This window comes from Necator americanus, chromosome I (genome assembly GCF_031761385.1).
Source record: "Necator americanus strain Aroian chromosome I, whole genome shotgun sequence".
Taxonomy (NCBI): Eukaryota; Metazoa; Nematoda; class Chromadorea; order Rhabditida; family Ancylostomatidae; genus Necator; species Necator americanus.
This window is the reverse complement of record NC_087371.1, coordinates 23,016,063-23,033,484: the sequence shown is the minus strand read 5'-3', so window position 1 is coordinate 23,033,484 and position 17,422 is coordinate 23,016,063. Positions and strand designations below refer to the sequence as shown.

General features: G+C 44.9%; 1 protein-coding gene across 2 annotated transcripts; it reads right to left on the bottom strand.

The window, feature by feature from the left end:
- Positions 1-1,369: 1,369 nt before the first annotated feature.
- RB195_006570 (uncharacterized protein) lies at positions 1,370-11,122 on the bottom strand (the record flags this gene model as incomplete). 2 transcript variants are annotated; one of them, XM_064179728.1, is made up of 8 exons in its annotated part: positions 1,370-1,474; positions 1,542-1,638; positions 5,126-7,234; positions 7,333-7,945; positions 8,065-8,215; positions 9,071-9,133; positions 10,625-10,708; positions 11,039-11,122. In XM_064179728.1, the coding sequence occupies 8 exons, from the start codon at positions 11,120-11,122 to the stop codon at positions 1,370-1,372; spliced, it is 3,306 nt and encodes a 1,101-aa protein (XP_064036663.1). The 2 variants fall into 2 exon arrangements, with proteins under 2 accessions (XP_064036663.1, XP_064036664.1); XM_064179729.1 differs by having other exon boundaries at positions 5,156-7,234.
- Between the last annotated feature and the right edge of the window lie 6,300 nt (positions 11,123-17,422).

Here is a 17,422-nt window from a genome sequence, read left to right as displayed (position 1 = left end):
AAAAATGGCCCGGAAGATACGGCGCGTGCACAAGGCTGGCGCGCTCCAATCGAACTCGTAGAAAATGACGCCCCGCATCTTCCGGGCCGTTTTTTACGGCAATTAGGTAGAAATGGATGGAATCATTTTCCTCCCCATAATCTACGACTCCGTATAGGCATAACCCACCCGAAACTCGCACTAACCTAGATTTGTGGGGTGATGTCCTGAGAGAAAAGGTGGTGTCGTTCGGTTCAGTCCTCAAGCCTTCAATCAGATGGGTTTAGAATGTGAAGAGAAATATAGTCTTTGACCTCAAACAGTCGTTTCGTTAGGCTGGACTACTACCAGATTCAAACTGCAGGATTTTGAATGGCTGAAAGGTGAAGTTCCGAGCTGAGTAGATGGACAATGATCGATACAGCGAAAAACCCCGACGAAGATGCGGAGAAACGTTTTAGGCATAACCCCCGCCCACCCATTATTAAATTAAGCAAGTCACTTTATGGACAGAAGTTTTCTAGAAAAAGTAAGTACGCTTCCACGTAAAAATCACGATTAGAAATCATACACGCAAATATTCCAGGAGATTCGGTCGTAGAAAAAAAAAGACTGACGAAAGTATTGTTGTATGAAGATATGGAAGCAGAGCTCAGAAATCAGAGAAGCATCTTATGCAAATGTTCCTACGAAAAAGAAACAGTCTTGTGGACGTTTACGATCTTAAAATTGTGTTCCAATTTATTCTCTGTATAATATTTACACGATTGATGCTCTTTCTAGTACAGTTGGATTGAAACGACCTGATTTGCTGTGTTAGCGGTTGAATCAATTAGAAGTCACTAGTTGCCAATTTTTAAAGGTGTAACGAGTGTAGCGAAGTCGGCAAGAGGTTCCGTTACCAACAGTATCGATCGGGGTTCGAGTGCGCCCTAGTGCCCACCGAGCCTTTTATCCCTACAGGGTCGATAAATTGGTTCTAGACTTGTCTGAGAGGATAAAAACACTGAACTGACATATCGGCTTCTTGTGTTCCGTCTTCTGGATTTATGAAAGCACGATTTTGATTTTCAACTGTACTGTTATTATATGGAAATAAATAACGCCTAAATTTACTTCAAATATATTTCTCTCCTTCGTGCTGATATACGCTTTTTTGGTCATTACTTTTATGATCAAGACAGATAATCTGCAAATTGAGCACGGTAAATAGCGAGCAAAGAAATTGACCGTTAAGTCAAATTATAAAGGCACAATAAAGGGAACAGACCGAGATTGAGATTAGAAATAGGGGAGAAGGAGGTGATCGTCCAAACCTTTGACACTATACCATTGTTAAATAGTAACAAATGCACTAATTTACATCAAATATGTCTTTTTCAAAGAAATCTCATGTTGAACAGCGGCGTTTTCCTATCGGAGCGATTTGACTTGGGAGGTACGAACTTTTAGTGCTGCTGGTGTATGCTGAAGCCACACTGTAAGCCATCTCTGCCTGTAACGCTTGGAGTACAAAGATAAGTTCTGAGAGAAGTTCTGTGATGAGATTCGGAGCAACCTACCTTGTAAGTTGGCGACTTTGGTACTATGAAAAAAAGTTCTTTAGTAGAAGAGGGACTTGGAATATGTCCTTGTTCGGGCAATGGCGAGGAGAACACCCTACAAACATTTTTAACGTAGTGTTGCAGTTGTAAATACTTAGATATTCATATACTTTTGAATTTTCAGAAGATGACTAGATGCTTCGGATCTAAAGTTTCAAATGTTCTGTAAAACATGATTCGAAGATAGCTGCAAGCTCCGCTTTTCTTCTGATTTGCACGGCTTCCCTTCAAATTTTGAATCTTCGACTAGCGGTTCCGATCGAGGTGGCTTCACCCGCTCCACTCATCTTCGCAGTACGCGTGGAGCTAGCGATGGTCCCACTTCAACTCCGCAATGTTTCCTCGAACACAGCCGCTTGCGCAGCTGCACCAGCTTTTATGTAGGTCGTTTCGACCTTACTGTAAGCGCTATCCTGGGAGGGACAGTCTGAATTTTTTTAGGTTTTGCAACTTCACACAATTTTGTACGAATATTTTAAACCAAAAGACATAAAAATAACAGAAATACAGTTGTCCATTTAGTCCGGTCCCCTTTTCTTTACTCGCTCGATATGGGAGCATGCACCTTCAATCTCTTTCTTCTGATGTGAGCAACGGAAAAGGAGTCAACGAAATTTTGCCGATGGTTCACTGTTTTTTGAACATATCCAATAATGCCGAGGTTCTTACATCCTGGCCAACAGGTGGTGTGAATTGTAGTACCGAACAACACGTGATATGCACTAATGCTATTCAGAGTAGGGGAATCGTGTGTCGAGCTATTTTTTCCTCTGAAATTTCCTTGATATCGTTGATAATTCCTCCAACTGGTTGGATATCGTGCACTGATCGACCTCGATTGTATTTTCGCTTAAAAATGTGCACCTTGTACACATGCAAGATCACGTTAGGCCCTCCAATCTTACGCATCATTCTGTTTTCAAGGAATGATTCCACGATTACGTCACGAAACCACTGATCCCATCGTGTGATTGCTGTCATCACAGTGTCGTGCTCGGTCTTCTAATTCTTCCTATATCGTCAGCGGATAGTAGCGATCCCAGAAGTAGCTTCTTTCGAAAATTCCGTAGGTGTCTGAAAAAAGTCCTTCAAATATCCAACTTTTCGTGTATTTTCGGATTGTCGACACTCTCTATGATTGCCTTCGAATTTAACCCGAACATCTAGATCGTCACCGCCGAGCTGTCGAGACACCGACCACCGAAGTGACCGTTGGTGCACTTTCGTGTTTTCCACAGGAATCCTCTATCCGAGAGGTAATCATCGAATTTATCAAACAACATTCTATCTAATTTATCCCACCAAGAAAAAGAAAGAAAAATCTTGCAGTGGTGGCAAATTTATAGCAAAATTGGCCATTATCTGAACAACTATGGATAATTACGAAAAACAAGTTAAAACTACAGAAAAATGACGAAAAAAAGTTGGTGGGACTCCAGAATTGCTCTAATCGAAATGCATTTAGATCACAAAAATCGCTCTTAGGGCAGAAAATTCGCTTTAAACTGCCGTATGGCTTTCCTATTTGAGAAAGCAATGGTTCATCTGCCAAAAGTCCATGACTGGGTGTGAGTAGCTAACCCAGTCGGGGCTCTAAAACCATTAGTCTTAGAAGATCTATGTTAAGGTCAAAACGACATAAAGTACGGTGCAATTGTGTACATGGCTCCTCTCGAGGCGGTGCGCTGGAGCATAGTGGTTAGGAGCGTACTGGGACCTTTGCTGGCATCACCCATCGCGGCGGTTTGAGATGGTCCCACCTCGATTCCAACTGCTGCCTCCATTGCACCATTTCGAGCGCGTACGCAAATACACTTCATGTCGTTTTGACACGACTATATGCTCTGTAGGCTCAAGCTACTAAGAGAAAAAGGAAGACAGATTTAGATTTTCTGAGAGAGGGCTTCTTCGAACAAGCGTATGGAATTCGCACGCGCGCAAAGAACGAACAGCAATCCGCGCGCTGTACCGCTGCTTTATCTCCCTATAAATACAAACACAACATGAAACTAAATCCAACTCTTGGAACTGTTCACACCAACTGGTAAAGGAATGAAAGAGCAAACTTGAACGTGGCATACGCAAGTAGGTCGTACTAATTGAAAAGAATAAAGAAATCCACATAAAGCCCACCAAATATGATATGTTTCGTAATGAAAACTATGTACTTTGAAAGTCCACAACAACATATGTGACGCCAGAAGTCTCTAAAGGTTACATTCGCGCTTCGCGAGTTCTAAGATTGTCCCTTCTTCGCAGCTCGCATTTCGCTGCTAAGAATGATTTTTGAGCTCTAAGTGCGGTTCGATTGGCGCAGTCTTGGAGTGCCCAGAACCCCTTTTTGCCTAGATAAATTAGTGAAAATCTTGAAGGAAGACTGAAAACTCCGAACTTTTATTATTACTTAAATTTTAGTTTTAATTTAATTTTAATTTTAATTTATGTGGGAATTTCCGCGCCTATCGCAACTCGATGTTAAGCGAAAATACGATTGAGGTCGTCTAGCACGTGGAAACTGGCTCGTTGGAGGCATTATTAACAATTCCAAGGAGGTTTTTTTTGGAAATTGTCTCGACATCCGATTCTCCCACTCTGGATAGTATTATTATAGGATACGTGACACGTGTTGCCCGGTACCACAATTCACAGCAACTGTTGGCCGGGATATAACAGCCTCGGCAATCTTGGGTACGTTCACAAAATTGTGAAGCATCAGCAATATTTCGTTGATTTCCTTTCCGGTGTTCACAAACAGAAAAATGGACTGAAGGTGCATGGTCTCATTTCGAGTGAGCTGTGAAAAGGACCGGCTAAAATGTGCATTTGGAAGATCACTTTTTGGAATGTGTTTGGAAACGGCAACACAAAAACCAAACGAGATTTTACTCGCCGTGGGGTATAATTTCATAACGCTATCCTCTCATTGATTAGTTTCGTGTATCTTCGTTATTTTTGTGTCTTTTGGCTTAAAATATTCGTGTGCAAAATTGGGAAAACTGGCAATTGTAGTAAGGCCATAACGCCATGAAGCACGATGCCGTTGCGTACGCGGCTGCTTTCTCACGGTACCTTTAAAGGCATCACCCCACGAATATGAGGTGGTGCAGATTTCAGGTGGAGTATTCTTATAAGGGATAATAGAATATGGAGAGGAGGGTGATTCCGTCCATTTCTTCCCAATTGCCGTAAAGAAGAGCCCAGAAGACGCGGCGCCGCACAAGGCGGGCGCGCTCCAGTCGAACTCCCTGTAGAAAAAATTGCGCCAGAACGTCCGAACCCATATCTTCCGGTCCGTTTTTTACGGCAATTAGGAAGAAATGGACGGAATCACTCTACTCCCCATAATCTACTAGGCCATATACGAATACTCCACCTGAAATCCGTACCACCTCAGATTCGTGGTGTGATGCCTTAAAAGGCGGTACGGATTTCAAGTGGAGTATTCGTATACGGGATAGTAGATTATGGAGAGGGGTTGATTCCGTCCATTTCTTCATACTTACTTAGATACTTACTTAAATACTTAGATGGCCCGTCTTCACTGTATGTGCGGGCCCCAGCATCTCTTCCACTTGTTTCGTTCCCTCGCCATTGTCATCCAAGATGTTCTCAAGCTTCGTGAGCGACGTTGACGAGGTCCTTGAGCCGTATCCAGCTGAGCTCTCAGCTGGTCCATCCGTGCAGCGAACACGTCACCCCATCTCGTTGGCGGTCTCCCTCGGGGGCGTTTAGCGTCCCTTGGGATCCACTCTAGCGTTCCTTTAGTCCATCTATCGTCGATTCTTCTCATGATGTGACCGGCCCATCTATGTTTTGCTTTCGATACATATTCCGCTGGGTCGCGAAGACGGGACATTCCTCTTAAGTCGGAGCTACGAAGACCGGCAAGGTGTTGTGTGCGCCGTTTAAACTTCAGGAGACATCTCTCAAGGGCTCTGTGGGTAGTAAGTAGCTTCCTAGACGTGGCCGCGGTGTCTGTCCACGTCTCCGCTGCGTAACAGAGCGCTGGAAGGACTGTCGAGTCGAACAGATGGGCACGAAGATCTTGGTCCGTCAGTTGGTCCGTAGCTTCCCTGACGGCTGCGAATGCTGCCCATGCTGCTCTCATTCTTCTATTCAGTTCTTCCTTCAAGTCGTTTTCCATGTTCATAGAACGTCCGAGATATACGTATGACGGAGTTTCCACGATTTGGGAGCCTTCAAGTTGTACTCCTCCGTCCTCGCAGTGGGCGTTCTTCATGAACTGTGTCTTCTTTCTGTTTATTCGTAGTCCTATTCTCTTCCCTGCTTCGTTCAATTCGTTGAGCATCGTTTCTGCTTCATTGGTACTGCTCGAAAAGAGAACGATGTCGTCCGTGAAACGAAGGTTCGAGAGAAATCTTCCATCAACACGTATGCCCCTTTCTTCCCAGGATAGTGATTTCATTATCCATTGCAATGCAGCCGTGAACAGCTTCGGCGATATAGTATCGCCTTGTCGTACCCCCTTTCCAATGGGTATGGTGAGAGGGCGGTGGAAAAGCTGTATCCTAGTCGTGTATCGTTCGTAGCAATTGGCTAATGTCCTCACATACGACGCGTCCACATCTTGGTCGACCAGCGCTGACAGCATTGCATTCGTTTCTACGCTGTCAAAGGCTTTCTCATAGTCGACGAAGGTTAGAACAAGGGGCAGGCGGTATTCCCGGCAAACCTCTATGACCCTCGACACGGTCTGGATGTGGTCCAAGCAGCTGAACCTCTGGCGGAATCCAGCTTGTTCTTGAGGCTGGGCTTCATCCAGCGTCCTAGATATGCGTGTGAGGATGATCTTGGTAAATATTTTGTACAACACGCTCAGCAAGCATATCGGACGGTAGTTCCGAAGGTCCTCTCGGTCACCTTTCTTATGGATAAGAACGGTTCGCGAGGTCTTCCACTGGTCTGGGATCCTTTCTTTCTGAAGATAGGATGTCATGTGCGCTGCTAAGATTACATGAAGCGGATGGCCGCCAGCTCGAAGAAAGTCTGCTGATATAAAATCAGGTCCGGGGGCTGTGCCAGGCTTCATGCTCTTGATAGCGACTCGTACTTCCGAAGGGAGAATCCGTAGTGGAGCTTCGCCAGTGGGGATGATTGGGCTTGACACAGGAGCTGATGAACGGAAAAGGTTCGAGTAGGACCTCTCCGTAATGATTTCCATCTCACGACGGGAAGACGTGCGAGTCCCGTCTTCGCTCAGCAAGGTTGCTAGCGGAATATTATATTCGCGGAGATCCCTGCGGCACTTCTTTAGACTCGTTCTTCTTTGTGCTGCTTCTAGAATCTTCTTCTGCCTGTACTTCAAAAGATCCTCCTGCAACGCTTTTCTGCAGCTAGTGTTTGCTACTAACCGCTCAATGTGCGATGCATTCGGATCAAGCCTCAAAGCCCTTCTTCCTTCCAACAATTCCTTGGTGGTCTTCGAAATTCGATCCAAGTTTGTCGTGCGCGGCTTCGAGGCACGTTCAGCGTAGGCTCGTAATCCTCTGAGCAGCATCTCGTAGTCCACGTTTGGGTCCTCCTCGATGTGCCAGTCACCTTGGGACAAGGAGTCCTCGAGTACGCAATCGTCGTAGACGACTTCTTTTCTCCTTCGTTGCCGATAGCAGATGTTCTTTTCCATCGTGTGGCTGAGTCGTATTTTCGCACGAAGGAAGGATGGTGACGGAGGACGAAGGAAGAACCACTACAAAAGGATGGTACTACTGAGACGTCAAGTAGACACCACCTCCGGTTGGTGAGTATGTGGTCGATCTCCGCACGATTCGCGCCATTGGGCGATTCCCATGTCCACCGACGATGATCTTTTTTCATGAAAAGAGAGTTCCCATGAAAGAGGCGAGCGGCGGACAACAGCCCGGCGAGACGATTGCCATTTTCATTCCGGTCCCCTAGTCCAAATCTTCCAATCCTGTATTCCTCTTCTGTGGCCTTTCCTAGTTTTGCGTTGAAGTCCCCGACAACGAATTTGTAGAAGGACTTCTCGTTGCGGACTACTTCCTCCAGCTCCTCGTAAAACGCGTCCAATTCGGAATCATCAGCTGCTGATGTTGGTGAATAGCAGTTGATGATACTGATGGATTTTTGGCGCAGAGGGCGGAGGCGAAGAATGGCCAGACGAGGTGACAGGATCTCGTGAGAATCGACGAGATGGACGACAGATGGGTGCACAACAAAACCAACACCGCCTACATTTCGCGATGGAACCTTCTCTCCACGAATGACGAGTGTACCGTCATTCATCTGTCGTACGTCGCTCCTTCTGCACTTGGTCTCCTGCAGAGCAATCACGTGAAATTTGATACGCTCTGCAGCTCCGAGAAGGGCATCCAGGTCAGTGTCTGTGGAAACTGTTCTCGCGTTATAAGTACACACTCTGAGACAGTCTCCATGGCGAGTAGTAGTCCTTGTTCCAGAATCAATGACGTCCTGAGCAACCTGAGATTTGATCGCCTCTCACCGGTCGCCATACCGTCCGACGTCTGAGACGGCAGGGCCCAGTGTGCAGGGTACTGAGGCAGTGAATATGCTGGAGTGGCAAAGAGACTTTTCCCCAAACTAAGCAGCCATGCCACGGCGAGCTTAGCTTTCACCACAGGTCGTCGCCCAACCTATATGGATCAGGGAACCACCTTGCGACATTTTGCCAAGACGGTGGTGAATCTTAGCAGTGGTTTATTCTTAGCTAGGCTTCCGATTCCGAGAAGTCGGAATGTCGGATGTGTCGAACTCCTTCTCAGCTTGGGAGACCCTGCCGGAGGACGAACCTCCGCTGTGCATCGCAGTTCGACGCCCATTGTCACCTCCACGCCACTATGAGGCGGTAAACCGTTGTGGAGGGGGACCATTTCTTCATAATTGCCGTAAAAAAACGGACCGGAAGATGAGGCGCGTGCACAAGGCTGGCGCGCTCCAATCGAACTCGTAGAAAATAGCGCGCCGGAACACTCGAAGCCGTATCTTCCGAGCCGTTTTTTGCGCCAATCAGGAAGAAATGGATGGAATCACCTACCTCTCCATAATCTACTATCTCGTATAAGAATACTCCACCTAAAATCCGTATAACCTCAGATTCGTGGGACTTTAAAGGTAACGTGAGAGCGCAGCCGCGTACGCAACGGCATCGTGCTTCATGTCGTTATGGCCTTACTACAGTTTCCAGTTTGCCCAATTCTGCACAGAAATATTACAAAATACAGAAATACAGAAATAGAACAGAAACACATTGATGCAGCCGTTCTGTCAATATGCAGTGCAACAAAGTTCTAACACCTAATGTGATACTTTATCCCTATAGTTGGGTCAGACCGACAGGAGACATGGTGCGACTGCGCCCGATGCGGTGTGAATCGAGGTGAGACCTTACCTTTTTTCTTTTAAGTTCTAAGTAAGACTAGAACCAGCACCAAAGGTGTCTGGCTCTATATTCTCTTTTTTCAAGGTGTCATTTAAATTTACCTGCTTACTGGAGTTTTTGACGCAACGCTTCTACCTTCTTCAACTCCTATAGTATTGACTTTGCGAACAACCTGAATTTGTTTTTAAGAAATGCTAAAAGACAACTGTCATCTTTGAAGCTGATTATCTATGCAAAGAGGGACCTATACTAGTATGATGTAAAAAGTGATTTTTAATTCTTCTTTCACCTTCAAAACTGTTCGGAGTGCCCTTGTAGTATGCTTCATGACGTTGCACATGTAGAAAAGGAAGTCACTGCCAGGTAATCTACTGGATGAGCCCGATGAGCAACTATGTGATTGGTTGACGCTCGTTGGCGCTTGTCTTTTGACTCATTTGACTTGATCGGCGTGGTGGTATTATTGGCTTACGCTGTTCCCCACATCTTCGCCGAGGCGCGTCGTTCTTGAATACAGCTGTGCCCAACCTTTTCTGCCCCCCGCGTGACTTGCCTGTCGATACCGAGTGACCATCGTACCTCAGGGCTACAATGTCCGGCAGTTCAGCGTAAAAAAACAGTTAAATGTTACCAAAGATTCATTCTCCCTCTAGGTCTTTGACCTATTTGAGTTGGTCTTTGACAATGTGCTGGACAACAACAACTTTTGCAATATCTGGGTTGCTTCCGCCATGTAAATTTGCAAATTATGTAGCTCGTACGTGCCCAGAGCGTATGCTCAAATGTCTTATTGCATACATAATAAGCAGAGCTACCGTGGGCAGGTTTACTTGGATCAAAATAACACGAAGGTTCTTGCAGTTTCGAGAGAGGCTGCGCTTGAAGCGGCGCGTGGAGCACAGCGGTTAGAATCGAAGAGCCTCTTGCTGCCATCATTCAAATAATTCAAATCATCATTAGAGTCAAAACGACATAAATCACGGTACAATTGTGTACATGGCTCCTCTCGAGGCGGTGCTGTGGAGCGTTGTGGTTAGGAGCGTACTGGAACCCTTGCTGGCACCACCGATAGCTGTATAGTTGGGTCAGCTGTATAGTTGGTCGGTTGGAATCGAGGTGGGAGCATGGCAAACTGCAGAGGCGTGTGGCGGTAGCGTGGATCCTTACACGATCCCAACCGCTACGCTCCACCGCTCCGCTTTGAGCGCAGTCGCTTGCGCAAATGTCCGTGTTTCATGTCGTTTTGACCCGACTATAGGTTGCGATGGCTCTGTTCTAACTGCTTCCTCCACCACGCCGTTTCGAGGGCGTACGCAAATGCGCCGTGCTTGTTATCCTTTTGACCGGACTATACCTGCTCACGGTGGCTGTTCCGCTCGTCATTGCTGTTCCAAAAAATTTATTGGAAGACAGTGAGTGGTTTGTTACTTTTCTTCCATTTATTTTCTAGTTTAATATTTTCTATCTTCTCAAGCCATGTGATGGCAACGAGCAATGTAATAGTAACGACAATAAAATGTTCTTTTTTCCATTATCCAGATGCTGAACAATCTTGGATATTTTTGCTACTGTGGTTGCGTACTTCCAAAGGAAATAGCTTGACCAACGACCTTCACTCATAGTTCTCCCTTTCTTCATTTTCTGGTTTCTATTGGGAACTTACCTTTATAGTAGTTCTTTTAGCTTTAATCTGCACTTCATCATCCTTTCGACAACAACGGAGGAGCTCTTTAAATCGTTTTGCGTGCTGGAACAGATTTGTTGGTGCTCCATCCGACTTTCTTTTTATTTGCATATACATATATAATATTTTGTTTTTCTTCCTTGATGTGGAAGCGCAGCCGTCATCGGACGTGTTCAACCGGGTTGACGCGGCGCGTCTGCAAAGGAGACCAGCACTGCTTCTCTGACGAACTCACCGGTCGATGGTGCAGTTTTGTTGTAGGAAAGTTGAAGGTTTCTGTGAACACTAGCGCCCACATTCGCCGTGCAAGCGTCGCGCCAGCGCGGCTGAACGCATTCGGGGGTGACTGTGAATGTATAGCCAAAGAGAGTGTGTAGATGTTGATGTTTCTACCATTGCCAGTAAGATTAGAAGTCCTATCACTCCGATCGCTAAAACGCCAAGCACTATGAGAACATCAACGAGGTCGTCGTCCATCTGAAAATGTTTGCGATCATTCGAAAAACTTGAATTTATCAAGCAACCACAACATAATTATACTCTTATTAAAGTATTCAGTGTTGTTCGTATGAGCTTTCTTACATCATCTTATACGGAAATCATTACGAAACAATTGAAGTAACGTTCCGTTTTTTTGTTTCAAATGTTCTGGAACTCGAACAAAATGAACTTGGCCAAGGAGGAGTCTTAGGATATTTCTCTGTTCATAGTTTAGTACTTGCTGTTGGTGTCAAATAGAGGATCCCATGCTTAGAACAAGAGTCCCCGATATATTGTGTCAGCCTTACACAATAGTGATGAGATATGTACTCCATTTCAGTATCTGTACCTCCAAAACGATGACACGATTATCGATAAAGGGATGGTGTCGATTACGACTAATAAACTGTCATAGTCCTGCGCAGTTAAAGGCATCACCCCACGAATTTGGGGTGGTACGGGTTTTGAGGTGTGTTATGCTAGGCATTCCGCAAGATGCCTCACGTGCACAAGGCTGGAGCGCTCCAATCGAACTCGTAGAAAATAGCGCCGCGGAACGCTCGAAGCCGCATCTTCAGGGCCGTTTTTTTGCGGCAGTTAGGAATAAATTGACGGGGTCACTCTCCTCCCCATAATCTACGACCTCGTATAGACATAACCTACATGAAAACCCCAGATTCGTGGGTGATGTCTTTAAAGTGAACCTATGATGAAGTAGACGTGGTGCGGAAACCTCAGAGGAACCCTAGACTTTGAGATGTAGATTACTGAAACCAGCGTGGTTCTGCTCAACCCCTCCTAATCGTAGAAACGGCGTGGAGCGTTCCCTCCTACGAAATCAGTTGCAACCCACCACTTTCGTATATTCACAAGAGAGGGGTCGAAGATAGATGATGCCCCCACATCAGCCTATTAAGGAAAACTAATGAATAGGCTGCTGAGGGAACCGGAGTGTGTACTAGGTCATGCGTTTTAACGTAACGTGTAGGAACAAGCGTTGTTCCCACGCCGTTTTCTACGACGATAAGGAGAGGTTGAGCGGAGCCACGTTGATTTCCGTAATCTACAATTCCAACTCTACGGTTTCCCTGTGGTTTCCGCAGTACGTCAATTTCGTAATGCTCTGCCTTTAAAATGAGGAAAAGAACGAAAACTATCAAAGAACATGGAAAAGAGCTCCGCTAAGCTTATCGCCACCATCGAGTATTAACACTCGATTGCTCGAGAGTGCAGAAGGACAGGGTAACAGTACCCGCATTTGTTGTAGACGTGACGCGTCAGAGTTACGCAACACTTTTGGCGATGACTATAGCAGATGGTAAGTGTAGGAGATGGAAATGTCGCTGATTGTGAATATGAACTGTATTTTCTAGTTTTCTCATCATTTCCAACGAATACAATCCCATCACACCTTTACCCTTTACAGATTCTTAAAACGAGTTGAGAACTAGCGACCTGTTAAGAACTGCGCCGCTTTCTACGTAACCGCCTACGCGATATTGCACCATAACGGTAACCTCAAGTGATCAACGGATGATTATCGACCATCTCATCAGAGCTTTTGATCGATAATCCCTTACTGGCAGTGAGGTTGTCAATCCTGTGAACACTAGTGGCAGCTGATAATATTAAGATAGTCTGGAGGAGACGTACATTTGAAAAAATACTTTACAAAGTTTTGGGTACAAAAGATATCCTCGTGAGGTAGTACCTTCAAAATTAGATGGAAATTAGATGCTGAGAGATTGCATAGGAGTTTGTTAAAAGGCACCACCCCACGAATCTGGAGTGGTACGGGTTTCAGGCTGATAATGCCTATACGGGGTCGTTGGGGAAGAGGCTGATTCTATTAACCTTTCCCTGTATCACAGTAAACGGACGACCCCAGAACGCTGTTTCTTACGATGGCTTCTGTTGCAGTGTGCAACCGTTGCACCCGCCAAAGCCTGCGATTCATTTATTCGAATGGTTTTCGACGGAAAGAGGACTTCGTAGGAAACAGCGTTCCGGGGTTGTCCGTTTACACTGAGGTGAGCGGGACCATCCCTGAATTCATAATCTACGACCCGATGTGGGTGTACTCCAACGAAAATCCATGTCAGATTCTTGGGGTGATGCCTTTAACGTAGGTTGACTAAGTAATCACGGATTAAAACAAGAAGAAGAAGAAGAAGGATTTGAGAAAAAAAGAAATTAGTAACGGCATTTCGAAAGTGCGGTAAAGAGCGTTAACAAAAACTGCAGATGTATGGTGAACGCGAAATTTACTGGCGTGTAATCCTATTATTTGAGAGCGCATGGTGGGAATTTTCAGTAAAATCTCACATTTTACCATTTGCTACAAACAGAACAATGAGAAATAATACAGAGGTCAACCTGTCAACTATGCAGCTTGTCGCATGAGTTGCTTTCCATTTTCTTATTTTGAGTTTTTGTTAGACAATAATGATATACCATGCAATAATCATGGAATAACTGGTAATGAGGGAGATCCGTGAAGTCCCAACTAAACCATTGCAAATTTATTGAGTGAATAGTAATATAATCAGTAAATAGTAATAATACTAATATAGTAATATAGTAATGGTAGTGATACAAATCTGATTGTTGATTGTTAATTGTTACCTGTTCGTTGTGTTTTTAATAAACGCAATTAAGCATAGGAGGAGACGTGTTGATGCAAGTTTCCCAAACATTGCAAAGATATTGTCGTCTAGTACATTGCAGGAGTCCATACTTTCATAGGTCAGCTGCCTAGAGGGAATATGGTTGTTCATAGTCGTCGAAGAGCGCCTTTGTTTGTGTGTTCTGCAGGATGGCAGATGACACAAACCCCCGTAGGTGCTCACAAACCCGCGGAGAGCGCCAAAGACTATCACAAAGAGGTTTTTTTTTTACGATAAACCCAGCACTTTCATATACAAGATACCCAGCCAGACGTCGGAATTGATACGAATGCAAAGATGGGTCTCAACAGTCCGATGTGCCTGGAAAATGGTATTATCCCGCGAAGCACACGTCAGCGGTAGTCGTCTTTGTAAATCTTCGCCTTTTTAAGGTAAATCTTTGTCAACATACAAATTGCATCATTGCATCCATGTATAAGAGGATTCATCGATGCCATCAGCTTACGTGGCAAGAGACAACCTCTCTAACGCCAGAAGAGCAGCGTCAACGGAAAATGACAACTCTTAAACTACAGCTCAATTACGTTTTGACGAGGGGCATTACCCTATTGGATAGTGGGACGTCGCATTCGATTCAGAACACCGCGCCGTTCTTCTAATCCTGAAGTTAGGATTCCAGAAGAGAAGTCTGAGGAGTTCAATCTCAACTGAATATCAACATGGCAAGACGAGAAATGCAGGAAAAATTCCGCCAAAGGGTGTCAATAAATACTGGAGTACGGACCAGGAACAAGCTTAAGAACGCCGATTCTCTCACCAGCTGTTCTCGGGATGCTGCAAAGAAAACGCTCTCGTAGCCTCAGAATATGGTTCCACAAGAGAAACCGAGCAGTTCCTTCCTACTCAATCAAAAATCGATATGGTAGGTCTGAATGAGGAAGAATAAAGAACGAAATTCCGGTAACGTGTGTCTATTCATGTTGGAATACGGACAAGTAAGAAGCTTAGCGTTGCGGATTCCCAAACTCTATTCAAGACGCTGCAATGGAAAAGCTCCCAGTGCCGCTGAAGAAGTTTGCTTCGGATCTGCGAAGACTAGATTAGCGTACAATTCTTTATGTGTCGAAATACTAGCGTTCTGAGACAGGAAAAGCATCTGAGTAGAAACTTGCGTCGTCAACTTCAACAAAACCGCGATAACGAGTGGTCGTCAAGGGCGAAGGAGTTTGAAAGGGCGTGGGAGAACAAGAACATGAAGAGACACTATGCTCTACTAAGACAGTATAGCCGCAAAATGAAGAGATGTTCACCTGTCCTCAAAACTTCCAACTGAGTGTGGAGGAAACATTTCAACATCTTGCTGAACCGACAAGCGCCACCCTCACCTCGAGCACGTACTACAGCAAACATACACTGCGGTCAGCGAGGAAGCACCGACCGAATAGGAGTTTCTGGTCTGTATGCAAAAATGGAGAACGGGGAATCTGGCGGAGACTATGGGATTAGCGCAGAAACGCTGGAACCTCTTCCCACGTCTAGGATTCGTGAGATTAAAAATATCATCCGTTCAATTTGGACTGACGGAAGGATATCGGATTCATGGGCACACGCTTTCAGATATCCCCTCCATCACGGAAACATCCGTCACGGAAATCAGGAACTACCGAGGAATATCTTTGCTGCATGCAAGGTATAAAACCTTAAAGTGGATCATCCTGGATCGGCATATCAAACATCGCGAAGTGGAGTCGATGGAGCTAGAAGAAAATTTGCAACCATAAGAAACGACATGAAGAGGAAAACTGCTGCGGTTGAGCACCAGCTGGCTGTAGAAAACCGTTTTAAATAGTAGTTTGTGGTAACTGGAGTAAGTCAAGGAGCAGTAGCAAGACCGCTGCTGTTCAACTTCGCCATCGATGACATCATGCGAGGAACAGTAGAGCAAATGTCCCGTTGATGTGGTTCTTGCAACTTTTGGACGTCTCTTCGTCGAACTCAAGTACGGCAACGATGCAGTATGTGTTTGCTTCAAGCAGCGTGAAGTTGCAACATATCGTCGACTTTGTATCGAAATTGGCTGCAGCCTAAGGGCTGCGACTTCCCCTGATAATTGCAAGCAGATGTGGTTCTCGAGATCAACGAGGGATATATGGGCTGTATGCTGAAAAAGGATAGCAGCTATGATAGAGGTATTCTGCAAAGATGCGTTGATTTCACTTCTGCATTCCACTCCCTAACGAAATGCCTGTGGTCGACCCGCATCGCCCACAAAGTCAAGCTGCGAGTCTACCTATCCGCATTTCGCCCTATCGTGATGGTCGGGTCGGAGACTTGGACAGCACTGCCGGCGATGATGTAGAAGTTTGATAACATGGAAAAGAAGTTGTTTAGACGGATGCTTGGCTACTTGTGGCTAGTGATTTGGCGTACCAAAGAACTTTACTTAAAAGAAGAAGCGGTGTAGCTGCGAATGACGCGAGTAAAACATTAACATTGGTCGGCCCTCTAAAATAGTTGCAGAAAACCGTGTTTGCTTTCTTGGTCACATTATAAGGAGACCATCGGATTGCGCCTCTAGTTGGGACGTTAAAAAAAGCTCTCGGCAGAAGTGTTGAAGGAAAACTTGAAGAAACTTGGCATCCACAGGCAGTTCAGCATGACGTAAAGTTCTGCAGAATATACAACGGCGACAATTGAATAGATTCTCTGCGGCCTGTAGTGGAAAGTTCAGCAGGATGGGCCCAAATAAGTTAAAAGATGACCAACCTCGAGGAAGATGCGGATAAGCCGCGTCAGGCCATCACTATACAATACAGAAGCCACACGAAGGCCGATAATTTTAGTATGTCATCTGCTCGTTGAATTTTAGAACGAAAGAGTGCTGCGTTGTTCATTAAGAATTAGAAAAAGATCAGATAGATCTTTTCTGGAAAGGTCATTTTTTTATGACGTTTATGTAGAGAAGATAGTCAAAGTTCTTTTTTTCCTTCTTTTCCAATTCTTTTTTTTTAATGCAGTCAGTACAGATAACAAATATCGTATTATAGAGATTCAGAGATTCTTTTTTCAAAGAAAGATGTGACCGGGTTATAAAATGCGTACGTGCGCTGCTAAAACACCTTAAGTGAGTGTCGATGTGCACTTGAAGTACATATATAGCACTTTTGATTTAAACGAATTGTGGATTCATGATTAAAGTCTTTGTCACCACAATGACCATGTCGCACCTTTTAGAACAAGAACGTGTTCACAATACTGTCGCGAGAAAACTTCAAAATCTTTGCATTACCTTGGAAGAGAACCTGTGGATGAAGTTTGGGAAGTTTTGGCAGCACGAATGATATCAGATGTTATGGTAATACTCGACCAGATTAATATTGTTATGCGTGCAGTAATCGGATTCCTGGTCCTGAGCGAGTATGTATTTTTTCAAGCGAATCGTTACGTTTGATCCGTGATCAGAAGATATTTTGCACTTTGAGGTATGTAATCTAGACCTGTCTGAGGAGCTTTTCTGGCGATGAGAGACGAAATACATCAAAGACCGCACGTGGAAGGTTTTTAAATCCCAACAAGTAGTATGTAGGTTCCAGAATGTGCATAAGTTTTGAGAGGGATGGCAAAAACACAAAACATCTCTTACAGATCCAGGAATCTAAGGTCTCAGACG